This window comes from Ammodytes marinus (assembly GCF_949987685.1).
Source record: "Ammodytes marinus genome assembly, chromosome: 15".
NCBI classification, from domain to species: Eukaryota; Metazoa; Chordata; class Actinopteri; order Uranoscopiformes; family Ammodytidae; genus Ammodytes; species Ammodytes marinus.
In genome coordinates this window covers 19,339,671-19,358,802 of record NC_137219.1, presented here as the reverse complement: position 1 = coordinate 19,358,802, position 19,132 = coordinate 19,339,671, and the positions used below count along the sequence as shown (strand labels likewise).

General features: G+C 41.3%; 2 protein-coding genes across 2 annotated transcripts; one reads left to right on the top strand and one right to left on the bottom strand.

Annotated features, from left to right (window-relative positions):
• Nucleotides 1–707: 707 nt before the first annotated feature.
• Nucleotides 708–10,480, top strand: LOC307261928 (gap junction beta-4 protein-like). The gene is made up of 4 exons (XM_080042616.1): nt 708–945; nt 5,517–5,708; nt 8,443–8,744; nt 8,847–10,480. Exons 2-4 carry the CDS (start codon nt 5,538–5,540, stop codon nt 9,187–9,189), a joined length of 816 nt encoding a protein of 271 aa, XP_079898742.1. The 5' UTR covers nt 708–945; nt 5,517–5,537; the 3' UTR covers nt 9,190–10,480.
• A 2,927-nt stretch (nt 10,481–13,407) lies between these two features.
• Nucleotides 13,408–16,444, bottom strand: marcksl1a (MARCKS-like 1a). Its single transcript, XM_080042281.1, has 2 exons — nt 16,152–16,444; nt 13,408–14,852 (listed from the first exon to the last, which is right to left on the bottom strand). The coding sequence occupies exons 1-2, from the start codon at nt 16,236–16,238 to the stop codon at nt 14,295–14,297; spliced, it is 645 nt and encodes a 214-aa protein (XP_079898407.1). The 5' UTR covers nt 16,239–16,444; the 3' UTR covers nt 13,408–14,294.
• Between the last annotated feature and the right edge of the window lie 2,688 nt (nt 16,445–19,132).

The window sequence follows — 19,132 nt, the reverse complement described above, 5'->3', positions numbered from 1 at the left end:
CCATCTACTGTATACGCACAGAAGGGTGAATCTACCAAGATGTAACGGTGGTGGTGGTGTGTCTTTTTTAAATCTTCTTTAAGTCAGTGAGGGGTTATTGCCTAAATTGCACAAAGAAAAACTCAAAACTTTCTGGATGTGTTTTCTGTGAGATATAGGAGGTTCGTCAATTTGCCTCATTGATGGTGTGTGTTTCATGGTGTAGCACTTTTGATTGTGCCACTTTGCATGGTCCTCCATACATTGTGACTCAATGCAACACTACTGCTTTATTTTATTTCAAAATAAGCTGCTGAAACAGGTTAATGCAGGTTTTTTTTTATATCTCTGCCATGTGAAGACATTGCTCTCTGTAAAAGCACATCTGCATAACTTCCTAACAACAGAGGGTGTGGCATCTCTCTCTCTCTCTCTGACTCTCTTTTTCCTTACCACAGACACACCCTGACACGCACACACACACACACACACACACACACACACACACACACACACACACACACACACACACACACACACTACACACACACATGTATACTACGCACACACATGCTTGTTGGCAAAGGATGGATTTTCTTTCTCCCTCCTCAGTAAAGCATGTGTGTCTAGTTCTTTACCCATTTATAAAGGTGTCAGGTTACATGGCCCTTAGGAAGTGGATTTTTCCTGTATCCCACAAACTGACAAGACAGAGCATGTAAAGTGTGTGTGCGCTGGATGACGTCGCAGCTGCTGAATCTGGTTTGGCAGGATTTCTGAGGGAAGGGCGAGAAAGAGCAGAACCAAGAGACAAGAGAATCGGAGAGAGAGAAAACGGAGCTGACTAGTTTGGAGTAGTTTTGACTTTCCTTTATTAAACTGTACCGTTGTGTGTGGTAGGCTAATCATCTCCCGCTGGTGTCAACTTTTTTTGGTGTTGGTATTTGAGCCGGGTTTCAGCACCAGGTAAGTTTGTTTTTGTTAGATGTTTGTTAGCTTTACTTTACCTTGTGCTTTATTCCAGTACGTCAAAATAAGAAAAAAAAGTGTTAGTCAAGAGTGTTTCAATTCACTACAGGTTACAGTAATGTTTTTTCCTTATTTACACTAAAACAAAGATGGATACAAACTTGTTTTCAATGGCAACAAAAGAGGAATAGCACCACTTTTCCACCTAAAAACAAATACAATGGCAAGAGCTTTTCATTTGGCTATGACTAAGACCCACATTTCAAGTGTGGCAAGACATTGAGAAATCACTTTAAATAAAAGATTCTCAAAAGCTGAATGAGTTGTTGACATGAGCTGTAAATCCAACCCAAAGATAGAGGCGTTGTGGAATGTAGCCCTATAGCCTACTAAAACTTTCCACAAGAACACACATGTATATCAAAAAGTGTCTACCTTATAGAAAAGAGTACGCAGTTAGACCTTTAATGGTGGAGAAGCACAAACTATGATGTTCTTATTTGCTCAACATCACATCAAGTAACATAACCACATGCCTCATCGCAGCTAAAACATATATTTTATTTGGCCTGATACAAAAGATAAGAACTAAAAAAGTTAAAAGATTGAATCCAGAGTTTAAAGTGTTAAAACTGAAAAGACCTCAGGACTGAGCCACTCCTGTTTCCTGGAATCTAAATATTTTACTCTATTTCCAAACTGTGCGTGATTCATTACTGGTCCAGAAAACCACACACAGGCCCCGGCACGATGTTCCAATGTGGATCGTATTTCATTTCCCTTTATGACCAATTATGTGGCAGGACTTTAAAAAAAAAAATGGGGGGGTGGTGTATGACTTCAAGTAACATCACTGTGAGGGAAACATCCAGCAAAACATTTGAAAAATCTGTTACACATACATCTCTCCTTTGTATTTCATAACTACCACCAGTTTATGTATAGGTTCTATGGAGGCTCACCTGTAGGCCTATACATGTGTGTCAAATGAAGTCTACCTACAAAGACATTAAAACTGTACACAAGACCAGGTTTGACATTTGACTATGCAAAATAGGAGCATCCATGTGGTGAAGTACTAAATAAGCTCCATTCATTTCTGATATGTTACGTTATACAGTAGGGGAGAACGGGGTAAGTAGGCACACTTTTTACTCTAGTGAGAATGGCTTATCACCTAAACATCTTTCAATAGTCATTCCTATATTAAATTGAAGCTTAAGGTGTTGGCTTGAAATGTGTACCCCTCACTTTTTCTATCTTATTGTAATAAAGAAGAAATTAATCATCAAAGACACCCTTACACATTGTGACAACCAACCCCATCAAGGGGTCGGTTGTCAAACACTATGGGGTTGTTTGTCACAATGTTATCTTAATGGGAATAATCTTAAAAAGAAGGCAAGAAAGTAGAACTAAATTTGAAAGTTTAATTGCATTGTCAAGTTGACAAATAGGCCTACATAACTTACTGTAGCCTTGGCAGCTGGTCTAGTTTGGGATGCACTGGGTTGTTTTGATTTTGTTGCCCTTTTTTCTTTTGCATGCTAGCTGCCTTTTCCTGCTCTATTCTTTCCTTCTTTGGGGTGTCAGTGAGGATACAGCTTGACAATTTATTTCGTTATTGGGTTCCTTTTCTGGCTGCAGCCTTGAGATAACATGTGACAACCAACCCCCCAAAAAATGTGACGACCAACCCCAACTTGAATTTCTTGCTAGCATCAAGGCCAACAACCATCTGACAACTAATTAGCTTGCTAACCACAATCTAAACTATAGTTTACCCTTCACACTTTGTATGGGTAACAAGTGTTTTGTTATAAACCCATTGTGTAAAAGCCTAGAAGAAAAATACTGAGGAGCTAAATATTTTCAATTTGACATGAAAAACACAAACAGTCGTCTCACCTCAAATTCAGCATTCCAACTCCAAGGAAGACTATGTAGGTGACCTCTGATCCCAATTCTGGATATTTACATACCAACATTTCACAGACAGCGCCTTCTGGTTCCGAGATATAACGATTGTGACAACCAACCCGTGTGACAAATTACCCCGTTCTCCCCTAGGCCTAAATAAGTTGTGCAATAGAAAAAGAAGAAGATAAACTTGATCCGCGCCACATACCTGGAGACAATAAGCGTACAATAGAGCACTGTGCACTGATTGTGTACTTTAGGTTTTGTTTGAAACGACAAAGACATGTTAAACACACACACACGTATTATCTAGGTAACATAAACTCAGAAACCACACACACGTGCCAGGAAGTTAATGATTGAGGTTATATTTATACTAGCCTAATGACCCTGGGCGGTTTCATTACTTTGGCACACAACAAAACCAGCAAAAGTGTTTAATGTTAACACACACACACACACACACACACACACACACACATAGCAGCAGCAGCTCGACGGCAGAGAATAAAGATAAATACATTTTTGAGTAAAAACAAATGCACAGCACACAGACATGTGACTTCAGATTTAGCTTCAAATGATGACGGTATGTTGGTTTTTATAAGCAAATGTGACCCGTCAATAAAAAATCTTTCCAGATAAATTATGATAACATCATACACTAACTAAAAAATGCTGTTATGGTCATGTTTGCCTTCTTCCTGAGAGTTAGATGAGCGGATTGATACCACTTTTTTTTACCAGTTTGGTAAATATATAGCATGATCCAACAGCTGGTTTGCATAACCTAGCTTTGCATAGCTACCTTGAAACCAAAGTGTAAAAATCTAAATTCACTAGGCCTATTTCACAGAAGTGTATCTGCCAGACAACTGCTGTGTCGGGGGCAATGGAACCACCAGCGAAGACTCCAGGAAGTTAAACGTCCCGGCCAAGAACTAGTCTGACTCATTACCCCTCTTGTGAAATGGCAAATTGTTGTTTTTGACATTCCTGATGGTAGGACAGATTAAGTGATCTTTGGTAAAACTAGCCAGCTGCTCAATCAAGCAACGCATTTTTATAGAGGCAAAAGAGTCTGCGCAACAGCCGCACCAATTTTCTGTGTGTGTGGGGGGGGGGGAGGGGATGGGCTCTCACATAAAATAAACATAAAAAAAATACTGAAAGTCAAGCAGAAATCGATGGAGTGAACCAATCAAATATGTAGGTCTGTAGATGTGCAAGGTCGCAAAATAATTTTCATACATTTTATAAAACAAAGCTTAGATAAATATGACAAGAATGCATATGCATACAAACTTGTCAACATTTTAAATAAAACATATATGAAATTGCATCTACATAAATATAATGTTCCTATGCCTGTGAGCACATTTTCCCCAAATGAACTAGTCCTTTGAATTGAGGAGTTCCATGTCCGTCTATATTTAAAAAAAAGTGTTTGACCTACTGCATTGCATGTCAGTATTAAAAAAACTGATATTGATGATGTCATATTAAAAAACATTGATTCCGCTCACCTAAGCGTAAAATGACTTTACCATCTCCGGTCTGTCAACATCTTGTTATGTCTACTGAAGTGTGGACTTGCATTAGTCAGTGAATGGCTTATTTTAATATCAATAATCCCCAATAACAATTTATGAGGCAACTCAATTCTGTTCGCAGCAGTACACACGCATGAGATAAATGTTATGTTTCTAAATGTTACCTACCTCTCCTGACAGATCTGCTCTTTTGAATTACACAACAAGTTCATTCAAGACCAGGCAAGCTCTATGATAAACACAAAGGGTCTTGGGTGCAGCTTCTGCGTGTGACTTGTAGGTAGAAGTATTCATGCAACCTATTTGTGAATCAGTTGGATTGGGCAAAATGTGTCGAATCCTTAACCACAATCTAACAGGTTAAAATTTAATCTTATTATTGTATTAGAGTAGCCTGGAAATCCAGACCCTGATATCTTGAACGATAGAGGGTCTGGCCACGATCAATAGTAATTTCCAACTCAAGGGGCGGCTCCTACTCGTGCATTTCAAATGCCACTGCACGCAGTTGGATAGCACTACAAACAATCAGAGCGATGCACAAGGTGACGTATTAAGCCCTGTTCGTTTAGCGAACAGCTGTTAAATTCTTAAATTAAACTTTTGCCGTGGTCGGTCAGCAAAACAGAACATTCCACTTACTTGCTAATGAAAGATTTGAGTGCCGTCTTCCAAATCGTAAAGGGTCGAGGCCAAAGCAGTCTCCTAACATATCCGCAGCCACCTTTGATGTTTACTATCACGGCTTCGACGTCGCATGCGCGTCACTGTCGTCATCCGGTTACGTCCGCCCCAGAGCACCATACAAAGGGCTCTGGCCTGTCCATATTAGATAGAACCAATTGAAACGTGAGCCCAGATTTCTGGACTTTTTGAAAAAGCTTCAATGGAGAGTGTCCAGACCAACAGGCGCAGCAAATTTAATTTGCCAGCGCCTAGTGGCAGGTCTGGGAATGCCAGGCTAGTATTAGAGGGCAATGCAATTTAAAAGCAATATCCAAGGTGATCACAGCAATTTAGCCATGATCTGTTTTTTCTCTTGTCATAAGGAATGTGTGCCCTCTTAACAAAATGCATTTGTCTCTTGTCACCTAGGTCGGTGCAGCAGCAGCAGGGATGAACTGGTCGGGACTGGAAGGTCTCCTGAGTGGAGTCAATAAATACTCCACAGCGTTCGGGAGGATCTGGCTGTCCATGGTGTTTGTGTTCCGCGTCATGGTGTTTGTGGTGGCGGCGCAGAGGGTTTGGGGCGACGAGAGCAAGGACTTTGTGTGTAATACACGGCAGGTAAGATGGTGCTTACATGTGTGTGCCTTAAAGTGTTGTTTAGTTAATTGGACAAATTAGTTATTCAGCTAGAACAATTTGAAATCCTAAATAATGTGAACAGATTCATACATAACTCCTGAATCGGAATCAGAAATGCTTCATTGATCCCCAGGGAAAAATTCAGTTGGTTACAGTTGCTCCAATTTAGAATAGAAACACGTAGAAAGAAACAAGTGTAAATAATATGTGCTTAAGGCCACAAGGTTTAACCAACAATAAGCATTTAACAATATAATAAAAGAATAAGAAGTAAATAAGTAAGTAAGTGTAAATATTATTATACAATATTTACACAAATGGGAATTATTTTGTGGTTGTTCTGATTTTACTGTGAGAATACAGTATTAGTCATCCGCTGAAAATATAAATGTCTGCTGTGGCTCGGGAGGGAGCTTTCTAAAGACTGAAAAAATACCCCTAATCATGTCATCGGGGTATCTTGGATTGGGTTTGAGATAGGGATGGGGCCTATCCGATCCAGTATCGGTATCGGGTCCGATATGGCCGAAATCTGCGTATCGGATATCGGGCTGACAGCTCCGATATTAAAATCCGATTTTTTTTTTTTTTTTTTTTTTTTATAATTTTTTTTTTATAATTTTTTTTTTTTTTTTTTTTGCTATGTAAGAGCGAACATGCGCCGACGTTCGGTGGAGGGAGAGAGGACATCACTTTATAATTTGACATACAGTACATATCAGTTTGTTAGCCAGTGAGCTAACCAAAGCTAATCCAAGTCAAGGAAGTGGAGAGGCTTGTGACAAATTCTACTATGTAAAATACAGCCAGAGAGAGAAAGACTGTTTAGACAAACAGACCACCACATATTCTAGTGGGGCAGAAGTGATCATTGAGAAGGATTTCTGCCTTTAAGATAAACCTATATGCATTTGTGTATATTTATTGCTCTTTTAAATTAGAATTGCTTAAGCCTTCCTAGCCTAATACATAACATCACCACCAACGAAAAAATTTATAACAATTATGATATCGTATCGGTCAGTATCGGTATCGGCCGATATCCAAACCCCAGGTATCGGAATCGGATCGGAACTAAAAAAAGTGGATCGTCCCATCCCTAGTTTGAGAAAACCTGAGTAAATAATTTGGGTTATGGAGTTTGAGAGACGTGACAAAAGATGCAATTAAGTTGCATTGTGGGAACTGACCCATGCATTCATGTAGACTTTTAATTATAGTTATTTGTCTACAGAGAGTCCCTCAACTTTATGAAAGTGCAACACCGAATAGCTGGAGGAGACCTTTAAATGCGGTTTTCTTGGTTTTCTCAACTTAAAAAAAAGGAATTTAGTTAGCAGTCTTTCTCTTTCCTTCCTTTATTTTCTCTTTTAGTAGCCCGATCTGCCTTCTTTTGAGAGAGCACTTTAGTGCTTCTAAAATAGCTCGATTAGCTGTTTAGAGATGCTTGGCTGGACTTGATTTTTTTGGCCAAGAAGATTTATGTCCATCTCAGGGGCAATTCTAAGATCAGAGATTTAAGGGTACCTGGCACCCTTTAAATGTAAAAAAAAGTCAACGTTATCCATTGTAATTTCTTATCTTACTCTCATCTGAACCTGGCTGTTTTAGGGGGTGGCTGGGGAAAGGGGGGCACACTCATTCTATGAAAAAACAGCCATTTCCAATGTGCAGTATCATTAAGTTTTGCAATTGGAGATTTGTGCAATTTTGGCTAATGGATGACAAGCACTACTTGCTGAAAATGCCTCAGAATGTATTTCTGAATGGTCTAGGTTTATTTATATAATATCTAAAGTGTCATGAGGCTATGATTAGCAGGGCTCCTAGCATACTGGGAAGGGGCGGTGACATGCATACAAAGTCAGTCTATATTATACAGAAATGGCAAGTTCATATAATACAAATTATGCTGTCAACACATTGAAAATGGAGAGGCCATAGTGAATCACATGAATGCAATTGGGCTCTTAAAATAAGCTTTTAGACTTATCAAATGATGCCAATGTTTATAGGTAGGCTACCACAGTGTGCATAATATTAACATATAATCACAATTTCAATTATTATTACATTTTCACTTGAAGCAGAACTCTGAACCTTACTTACCAAGGCTACAGCTAGCTGACATGTGTCAGACATGGCTGTAAAACTGAGACTCACCAAAGTCAAATATACTGTAGCTCATTCAGATAACATGATGTGAGAGCTTAATGGGCCCTTTTGTAAATAACCTTGCCCATTTAGGTTTTTCTAAAGCGTAGCCGACTTTGAAAGCATGTTACGAACACTTCCCAGCATAACCCGATTGACACCTACTGGTTCGACTGGATATGCATTATCAGGTTGTACCAGAATACTGTGGCTCAAAAACTAGTTTCAGTGGAGCTCGTCAAACACAGACTTAGCCCTTATCGTTGATCCCCTTAAAAGGGCTGCAGGTCTGGGTGTACTGTAGCTTTTATTTATTTTTCTTTTACTATGATAGAGGCATTATAACCTTCAGCACACTATCCTAGCAGCACTGGTGGAATTGTTTTGTCTTTTCACGACAGTTGTATTAGCTACAGAATAAAAACATTAAATTATTATTTTTTTTATCTCTTGATCAAATTCACCAACCAATTCCATCCCTCATTTTATCCATCCATGATATGCCTTTACAGATAAAGTGTAACGTGTCCTTTAAAAAAAATATTTGCTTTGTTTCCAGCCTGGCTGCACCAACATCTGCTATGACCACATCTTCCCCATCTCCCATATCCGTCTGTGGGCTCTGCAGCTGATTTTCGTCACCTGCCCCTCCTTCATGGTGATGGCCCATGTTAAACTCCGCGAAGGAAAGGACAGTAAATATATGGAGCTGCACGAAGGCTCTCACCTGTACGCCAACCCGGGCAAGAAGAGGGGCGGCCTATGGTGGACCTATCTGCTGAGTTTGGTGTTCAAAGCTGGTTTCGATATTGCCTTCCTTTACATTCTCTATAGGATATACCATGGATATGACCTGCCCAGGTAAAGCTTGGCCATTACCTTTGAAATGAAATCATGGTACTTTAGTCATTATAGAAAAGAAACATGAAAATGACAACACTTTGCTCCATTCTGTTCTTTCAGGTTATCCAAGTGTTCTCTAGAGCCATGCCCCAACACCGTCGACTGCTTCATAAGTCGTCCAACGGAGAAAAAGATCTTCATGCTGTTCATGGTCACATCGAGTGCGCTGTGCATACTCATGTGCTTCGCAGAGATGATTTATCTGGTCGGCAAGCGCATCAGCAAAGTAATCAGAGTCAGCCAGGAAAACAAGAGGCTCCTATTCGCCGAGCAGCATGAGCTCACCAACATGGCCCCGCCCAGGTCCCAGTATCGAAGGACCGATCCCACGCTGAATGACAGTCAGATGAGTTTACACAAGATGGACAAGAGAAGAGAAGCGGCCATAACCACGACCCTTTAGGACCCAGGGGTCGACATAGGTGACAATAAAACAGGAACACAAGTTACCTAATTAAGGTAACAACCCAACACACTGATGAAAGGGACGATCCTTTGCATCAGGATCCTGGGATCCAGCTGAACAAGAAACATTCAAGACTCTCCGTTGGAAGGACCTCCAACACTGGCTGACTGTATGTTGTAGGATGTTGTTAAAGAAAAGGACTGATGTGCCATAGATACTAAGGAATATACTGTATATATAGATAAATAGGATCCTAGATTGTGTGAGGGCATTGTCGATGAATTTGTTGACTGATGATAATCAAAATCAATATGTAATTTTAATAAATACAACACCTCAGTGTAAGTATTGTAAATAATTTGGATATTTTACTCTGCTCTTTATTCATTGTGTTACTGAGAGAAAGGTTTGCTTCCGAATGCTCTGTGCATATGATTTCTTCTTGTAAAGGGACCAAAAGACTGCTGAGAATTTCGACGCGCTGATGCTCGACGCGTAGGGGTTGAGTGGTCCACCAACGCTCAACTCCATTTTTTTATTGCGAGTAAGGAATGCACATAATTAGAGTCGCAACAAACTGACACAGAACAAAGGGGAGTGTTTCATGGAGACTGATATCTAGTAAATGTGATAACCAGCTCAATTATCAGATTTCAAAATTAACATTAAGATTCAACACATTGCTGTGCAGGCCGACTGTAGCTGAGCTGTCAGAGGACAAGGTCATTTTGTGCTTTCATCTTTGGTTAACTCCCCAGACACAGACCCTGCGTTCCGAATCGCATACTTTCTACTATATAGTATGTAGAAAAAAGATTTAGGATGTCTCGATTCTTGTGGCCAGATTTAGGATGGTTAGAAGAACCCGGATGTCCTACTTCATCCGGCCAAAATTGTTAGTGCTGAAAATTGGGCGATTCTGACCCACAATCCAGTGCGCACGTGAAGTGACGTCACATCGACGAAGCCTCCATATGAAAACAAACAGGGATGCGACGGATATAAAAGCAAGAGGCAAGATCAAGGCGCAATGTTATGATGAAATAAAAGAGTAAAAGTATGTCCCAATAGTATGCCTACTGCATCCTAACTAGATTATTTTTCTCGTTGGATGTAGTATGTAGAGTAGAAAAAGGAAAGAGTATGCGATTTGGAACGCAGGGAAAGACGGCCACTTCAACTGGAATGTCAAAATGTGGTTCAATACTTTTTTTTATGACCTGATTTGATTGAACCTTGTGCAGTGCTATATTTATTTGATTGTAAAATAAAATAAAAATACTTATCAAGCCCAATGTCTGTCTCTTCAGGAATGTCTGTCGTTATAGGTTTTCCCCACCGTCCGGCACACTAGGTTTGTAATATGCTGTGCGATACTGTTACTACCGGTAATATCAATGACAATATCGTATGCAAATTTGGCGTTTATTATTTCAAATATGATATAGTATAAGCCTATGAATGACTTAACAAATGCTCCACAGCCCACATCTTGATTTGTCAAATATATTCACTTGTGATTCTCCTAAGGTTACATTTTTTTTCCATGAAAATAGCCTATTTTACATAGGCCTATAGGCATTTATTTTGATACAGAACATCGTCAATTAAAATGTTGACTGCAAATTGTTTCATTCTACTCTGTCACCACTAGATGGCAGCATTCTCCAGGTTAAATTTAACTCTCCGCCTATCTATGGATATTTTGGGAATTTTTGTCAAATTGTCAGAACGGACTAATAGTAAAAGAAGACAGTGGCACTGTGAACACCCATTCGGGGTTAACATACCCTTCTAGCATTTCATCAGTGTGAGAAATCCTATAGTCTGGAGAAAACGTAGGCTATTATAATTCTACCACAGTCTTGATAACTATCGCAGCCATGCTATGTGGTTATACTCACGTGTCGACGGCGTGCATCGAAGGCTCTGAACTCAGCTGTTCACGTGGACGGGCCATGAACTTATTACACTGCTCCCCTTCTTCAAACTTCTATGGCTTTTCATTCACCGGTAGTTTAATGCTTAGCCATCATCAACTTATTCAGTAGCCCACTAACGTGCCAAAATGGTTTTCATTTAATTTCATTTAACTTTTATTTATCCTGTTTTTATTTGTTCGAGTAGCGCATATTGTTGTAGGCCTACAGTTTTCATTATTGCAATGACATATTTTCATCTAGTTTACATCAGAACCGATGTAATATGCGGTGCAATCAATTGGCGACATGTAAGCTACCATCAAATTGAAAATATACGACGAGGATGGGATTCGAACCCACGCGTGCAGAGCACAATGGATTAGCAGTCCATCGCCTTAACCACTCGGCCACCTCGTCGGAAAAAAATATGTCATCAGCTGCTAACCTGGCTAGGATACAGTTGTATGTATGCTAGCCATAAGTTTTCTTATTTCAGTACCCTACACGTGGCTGCTCTCCCGAAAGTGTAGTTTGAAATTCAGTATCACACGTCCAAAAGCATGGACCTAAGAGGTTTAAACAAAAACTCTCCCTTGCTAAAGATTCTAGCTGAAAACGAACTTAAACCTGTTGCTCGTCACCTATCATAGGTCTCCTAGCACGAACAACGTGTAAATAAGGTGTTAGCATAGTGTTTAGCCGAAAAGCACCAGAATCACATACAATAGTGCTACATATGTCTGTCCACCATAGGGAGCCAGATACCACAAAAAAATGAATTGTGTGCTATGTGTGTTTTAAACGTGATACATGTATGTGGCCACATGTCAATATTGACATAATTAATTGATTATGTAAGAATTCCTACGTCAAAACCTGCTTCAAAAAAACGTAAAAAAAAAAAAAATCAATCAGACAGCTTCAGCTAATTCAGAACGCTGCTGCTCGAGTCCTCACTAGGACCAAAAAGGTGGATCACATTACCCCAGTTCTGAGGTCTTTACATTGGCTTCCAGTCACTCAAAGAATTGATTTCAAAATTCTGATGTTGGTTTATAAAGCACTAAATGGTTTAGGGCCAAAATACATTACTGATATGCTGATAAGTTATGAACCGTCCAGAGCCCTTAGGTCGTCTGGGACAGGTCTACTTACAGTCCCTAGAGTTAGGACTAAACGAGGAGAAGCAGCTTTTAGTTTTTATGCACCAACAATCTGGAACAAACTCCCAGAGAACTTGAGGTCTGCTGCAACTCTCAGTTCTTTTAAATCGAGTCTGAATACTTTTTTGTTTCCTTTTTAACTTGCAATTTTCATTTTATTTGCTTCTTTTATTATGTTTTTAAATCGAGTTTTAATTTTTATTTGCTTCTTTTATTCGCTTTTAAATGTTTTATAATGTGTTTTATGTATTCTAATCTTGCCCCTGTAAAGCACTTTGAGTGGCCTTGTGTCTGAATTGTGCTATATAAATAAACTTGCCTTGCCTTGCCTTGCCTTACCTGCTAGCCACATGCCTCCATATGTACATGTCCACATTATCCATCCATTGTTTTCAAAGGTGTACTGTCACGTGCAAAATGTGTAGTGTGATGTATGAAGGCCTCCAAAGGTGGTGCTAAAAGACTATCAGGAACATTTGAAAATAAACTGAATTTGTAAATTAAAAAGGTTAAAAAAATTAGTATTTGATACTCAAATCTATAGCTAACCAAATTTAATATGATAGGCCGAACAGAGTATGACTCAGGCCCAGGCAACATTTATAATTGATGTTAACTGTAATAAGTTTAGAATGACTAAAACCCAGATGCAATAATACACCTAAAATGTAATGGGCCTACATAGTCATGCTGCTGTTTTTTTTTTTAAATAGTAATTTATATATAAAATAATTCTTACTAATTTTTATAGACGATTTCTAATTTTATATTGCCTATTTATGCCCTTTTATATGCCGCTAGTTGAAGTGGGGCTGCAGACAACATTGTATTATGTTTTATATGCAATGACAATTAAGCTAATCTCTCCCGGGTTGGAGTTTACCAACATTTTAATTACTTCATAATCTATCTGAAATAAAGAGTTTGTATACATCTCATGTAATCTTAAACCTGGTCACCTTTAAATCTAAAGAAAATATGTGCCATTTAATAGTCTTTATTTTCCAACTGTTTGTGTGTGTGTGTGTGCATGACTGACCTCATGTAACCTACAGCGTAAATCAAGTGTAACTCTCCTGCTTCTTCAGTGTCTCGAGGTGTCAATCACAAGGCCAAACACAGACAGAGGGGATCGAACATTTATTTACCCTTATTAAAAGTTACAATAAAACCATTAACATCTTCAAATGATAGCAAAATAAAGAGAACCAAAAAATATTGGCCAAAACATATTTACAGAGACAGTTTGCAGATAAAAAGCTCACATTTTGTACACAATCCCAACCCCCTGCGTCATAAACTCTGAAATGTGAACACTGCAACTACTCAAGAAGCTTGAATGTGTTTTGTTTTAGCCAGAAAAAGAATCAAAATGCACGAACAAAGACATAGTTCTTTTTCCAACTCATCTCCTCGAGTTTCACTTTTTCTATACATGACAAAATACTTGAAATTTGGGGGTTAAACATAGGAATGTAGAATTCTTTTTAAAAAAAATTATACGGTCATTTAAAAGGTTTATGTGTCCATTTTACAGTCATTTTCGAGTGAAGGAGATCGTCCCCCACGCAACAGTGACAATTTTTAGATCCCAAAAAGATGAGAAAGAAAAAAAACAAAATATTTTATAGGGCTGCCACGCTGTTAAAAAAAGGATGCTTCTCCGTGAATTGGGAAAATAAGTCAGTATTCCTGATTCGCTCCACACATCCTATCCATTACCTTTCGCCACGCACCAGTCCCTGTGTGTACCATAAGGGGGCGACACAAACCGACACGCTTTCGTCATCGTCGTGAGAGAGAGAGAGGGCCCGGTGAGATTCCGTCTGTCGAAGTCGAACTAATAAAAAAAAGGCAGTGAACTGGTGGTTTGAATCAGCAAACGTGATATATCCTTTGTCGTCTTCTTTTGTCGTTTTTGTTTTTTTAGAACGTGGCACGAAGTCTCTCATATATATATTTATATACTTTAAATCTTGGAAAAAAATCAGTTCGGGTGCCGTGGAGGGGAATGCAGTCACTCTGCCTTGGCCTCTGCCTCAGCGGCTGCGGGTGTCGTGTCCTCGGTGGCGGGTGCGGCAGCGGCTTCTTCGGTGGTGGCGGCGGGGGCAGCAGCCTCTGTGGGTGGGGCCTCTGCTGCCTTGGTTTCTTCTTCAGGTGTTTTCTCTGCAGGCGCGGCGGCCTCTGCCTCACCCTCCTTGGCCTCCACTGCCGGCGTCTCCTCTGTGGTCTCCTTGGAGGCGTGGCCGTTCTCCTCGGGCTTGTCTTCGGTGGCGGCGGCGGCCTCCTCCTTGCCCTCCTCGCTGGCCTTCTTGCTCTTCTTCAGCGAGATGCCCTTGAACTTGAAGGAGTTCTTCAGGGAGAACTTCTTCTTCTTCTTGCCCTCTTTGGCGGCCTCTCCCTCCGTCTTGGGGGCATCGCCCTCGGCAGCGGGAGCCGGCTCGATGGCGTCTCCGGCCCCACCGTTCTCTCCCTCCTTGGTCGGCTCTGCGGTGCCGTTTCCGTCGGTGACTGCAGCCACCTCCCCGTCGGGCTTGGCCGACACTTCACCGTTGGTTTTGACGTGACCGTTCTCCTGCAGAACAACAAGAGGACACGTTAGTCGGGGGATTAGAATAATCAAACTGGGTCAAACTAAACACAAATTGCCTTTGGAAATTGAAAAAAACAAATATAAACACAGAGGGATTTAGGCCAGATGAAGTGTGGACCAATATTCCAAATAAATCTAGAGGTCTGGCATATGACAGATTAGCATTAGCCCATTTACTCCCATAGTTAATCCATGTTATACTTGTGGAAAGCTGCTTGCCCTGACAGTGGTTTAAAGGGAAGGGATGGGGGAGAGCAACAGCTGTTTGCATCGCTTTGAGCGGACACACGAGGGCAGTAGTGCTGCATCTTAAAACGTCAACACAGCCAGCGAGCAGGGGAACAAAGGAATCCCCGTGAAGGCAGCTTTCTGCTCTCATCCAGAGCTGCAGCTCACATCCACCACTGCTGCTCTCTGCCTGAGCGACTATACAGGCTGCAGCCATCAGACACGGCACAGACAAAGCCACGGTCGATTCAAACTTTGTCAAACTACTGCACTCATGGGTTGTTTTAACACTGTTTTTAAGCCATTAAGTTGGTCAGACCCAAGAAACCGAACTTCATCGACATGAATGAACAACGTAGTAACATAGCCTATACCATAATGAATTATCTGACCTGGGGTCAGAATTTAGCAAACCACTTATTAAACTCACAACAATCATAAAGCAGACGTGTTATTGCTACGCACTTCATATGTAAACTAGTCGACCTATATGATCATGTAGGAGTAAAAATTGGGTCAATGGGTTTTTCAACTGTCGTCTGCCCGCGCCTTGTCTGCACTCCGCTACATGCGCCTCCAGCACAGCGCATTTGCATCCTTTGCATCGTGTTGCCCCGCATCTTTTGTTCGACGCTGGCGCGACTATCCCCGTCCACTCATGAGAGAAAACACGGTCCAAAAGCACATTTAGACCCGAATATGCCGGTTTGGCGTGAAATTTGCGTCCAATTTGCCCCCCGTGGGTACGTGCAGCAGACGGAATTAACAAAGGCAGGTCTGGGGCGCGCTGAGCGGGGACGAGCATGGCTACTCGACGGCGGCGGGGCTGGTGGAGAAGAGCCCATCGATTTACAGACAACCCGTTTTAAGTTTAGTCCAAACTAATTTCTTCTTACAGACATGTGTTTTTTAGGAGTCTCTGAAAACCACTTAAGAGCAACAGCTCCCATCCCATCCCCGACCCCGAGTCACCCACGCTGCTAGTGGGCGTTGGGTGCCATGTGGCTCCCCGCTGATGCCCGGTACATCAGGCCCTAGTTTCTTTAAACTCACCTGGCCGTTGGCTTTGGCAGTAGCAGGGTCGGCGACGGCGGCTTTCCCCTCAACAGCTACTCCACCCTTGGACATTTGGGATCCCATTATGTTTTATTTTTTTTCCTTTAGGTGTTCTGAACAAAAAAGAATAACCTCGAGTAGTTTTCTTGAGATTTTAAAAATCCAGTTCTGGGATGGGAACGGTCTTGCCAAAAAAAGAGGTGAAACAAATCCGAGCAGGTCTCGTTCTACCTAGCTGGGTTTGGTAAAACGATGAATCCCCCTTCTCCTGTGATACAGACCCCACGGCGGCTGAGCTCAAATTAAAGGATGTCTGTGATAAGACTGTGAGTATTTCAACCGCGCCTCAAAATCGACCGGAGACCCCTCCCATGGGCGTGGCGTTCGGGCCTGGTCCAATCAGCGATCGAGGAGGGGGAGGGGGCTTCAGAACCCCCACTGTCTCTGCAACAGTCTGCTGCTCAACTGGATGATAGGCAGCACTTTTTCCACTCCTTCAGATGGCTGGAAGAGTCACAAACTTTGTAAACTCCGTTCAGTTTACTCAGCACTTGTTGTAAGAAACTGAGATATTTACAGAAATTCTGATGAAGAATCTCAAGCACACCATTTGAATGACTATATGGGCATTTTTTTGTAAGAATGATAAATTGATACCACTATTGTCAAATTTAACAGTAAATGTTAAAAACTATGCTATAAATTACACTGTTAAAGTATTATATCATTAGTTAGGTGGTTTCCAATCAAATAGTTCAGGCCCTAACAAGGGAAATAAACAGTATTTTCGCAACAGTTTGTGTTTGTGTGACATTTTTCTATAATCAAATCAAACATTTAGAGTTTTGCCTCTTCGGATCCAAAATAGCTATTAAAATCATCCCATTGTGAAGGGAACATAAAACAACTATTCACAGCTCCAAGATGTAGGCCTAGATGAGGCGCCTCTTTTGTGTCAAATAGCCTATGAACCAATGCAGGGATTATTCCAAACTCATGTAATCCATACTTCACTAGGCCTACACGACTTTTAACGAAGATGCCAACTACTGTTCAGATTTAACATGGTCTTTAACAGTTTGACTGACTTCCTTTATCTGTATTGAATCTGTCAATAAATGTTTTATAATGTGTTTTATGTATTCTAATCTTGCCCCTGTAAAGCACTTTGAGTGGCCTTGTGTCTGAATTGTGCTATATAAATAAAATTGCCTTGCCTTGCCTTGCCTTGTCATTTTTCTGTGCAGCTAAACACTCCTCGAGTGAGCGCTGAGGAATTCATCAATGTCGTCCATCGGACTTTGAGTGACAGGCCCCCGCTTTCCAAGAGTAAACTGGTTACATAACACACAGCCAGGACTCCGCACTCAGTGGAGACCTTGTGGTGGCACTGGAGCTGCTTTGTCACCGACACAGACAGGGAGACAGTGAATCAGCCTGTCAGCCAGTAATGAGGTCTCCTGGCCAGACCATCGCGGCAGTGACACTGCAAAAAAAAAAAAAAAAAAAATGGGGGTGGGGGGTGGTGGGGTTATCTGGCAGAAGTCAGGGTTCCTATGTTTTAAGCTATGTTATGAGAGCCACTGGGCCACTTCCATCGACTGGCCCGGCCATGGGACAGGGTCACACATGCATCTATAGACGCCAGCTGCCTCATTTTCAAGCCGTTACTCTTCATTCCCGAACCCTTAACCAAATTATCAATTTTTATTCCCCTAACAAGGCCCTCATTCACCCCTTGTTTACCCCACGGATGAACTCGTGTTAACAAAATGGGCGCTCTGTCTGCTTGTCATCTTTATAGGGGACTTCATTAAGTGGAATTTATGATTTCCTCTTATTAAAGGAGGCCCATATTTTTCTGAGGTGGCCCTTTATGACTCCATATGTTTCTCCCTCTGCGCTCTTTCTGGCATTGTTTCCACCAATCCACTGGCACACGGAAAGAGCCCCCTGCGCACACACACACACACACACACACACACACACACACACACACACACACACACACACACACACACACACACACACACACGCACACACACACACAAACATGTAACAGCCGTGGTATGCGAGGCATGCGTACGCCACCCAGAGAATGATCTCCATCCATTCAGTGGGCTGAGCTTCCCACAGGGGAATACACCCTCAGGGATTCAGAATCTTCAGCCACCCCCACCCCCATACCCCGCAATGCAATCCACCCACCACAACTGCTCCATACATTCCCTCCAACTGAGTCAAGAAGGAGAATGGCATGTCTGAAAGAGGTTTTTTAACCCCCCAATCTCACCATCCAGTGCATGCAGGGCTCAATCATGTCTTTGGAATTCCTCACTGCTCTGCTCTCTCATGAGGTCTGTACATTAAGGTTGTCAGATTTCAAAGGGCGGTTCAGTGGTGAAAATGTACTCTCAAGTACTGTATATAAAAAAGAGAAGCTTATACTTTACTTGAGTATTTAAAAAATAATGTATTAACTTCTCCACAGTGAAAAAATATTGTACTTTATACTCCACTACAGTTATTCGACAAATGTAAGTACTCCCCCATACAAGTGTTTCCAACTACCCCTGGCTGATAACACTTAGTCTGGTGTAAGTTGGCTGGAACATTGCTGGTTCTTATGCGATGTAACCAAACTCTGTGCACAATGATAACGCTTTGCGTGTTATGGGCCAACAAGTACCTCAACATCAACATGAGGGTGAGGGAGCTGTCAATCAAGCACAGCACCAATGAGGCAACATATGGGTACTGCCTTTAAAAGGCTTACATGTTTAAGTTATAGTATACCTTTACAGTGCATTACATAAGGGATAATGTGTAGGGAACGGGTCACTCTCGAGAAATAAAGACAGACAAGGTGAACAGGAGCCCTACGTGTAGCAGAGAAGGCCCTTAAACACACACTAATCCGCCATTGTTCCTCCAATGTGCCAGAATTTCTGTGTGAAAGGGGCTGAAGTTTAACATTT

What these genes read in the sequence shown, in the direction of transcription:
- LOC307261928 (XM_080042616.1), top strand. Translation starts at nt 5,538, where the DNA reads ATGAACTGGTCGGGACTGGAAGGTCTCCTGAGTGGAGTCAATAAATAC. An exon ending in TTGTGTGTAATACACGGCAG is followed by an intron (nt 5,709 to 8,442) that starts GTAAGATGGTGC and finishes CTTTGTTTCCAG; the next exon opens with CCTGGCTGCACCAACATCTG. An exon ending in CATGGATATGACCTGCCCAG is followed by an intron (nt 8,745 to 8,846) that starts GTAAAGCTTGGC and finishes CTGTTCTTTCAG; the next exon opens with GTTATCCAAGTGTTCTCTAG.
- marcksl1a (XM_080042281.1), bottom strand. Translation starts at nt 16,238, where the DNA reads ATGGGATCCCAAATGTCCAAGGGTGGAGTAGCTGTTGAGGGGAAAGCC. An exon ending in CTGCCAAAGCCAACGGCCAG is followed by an intron (nt 14,853 to 16,151) that starts GTGAGTTTAAAG and finishes GTTGTTCTGCAG; the next exon opens with GAGAACGGTCACGTCAAAAC.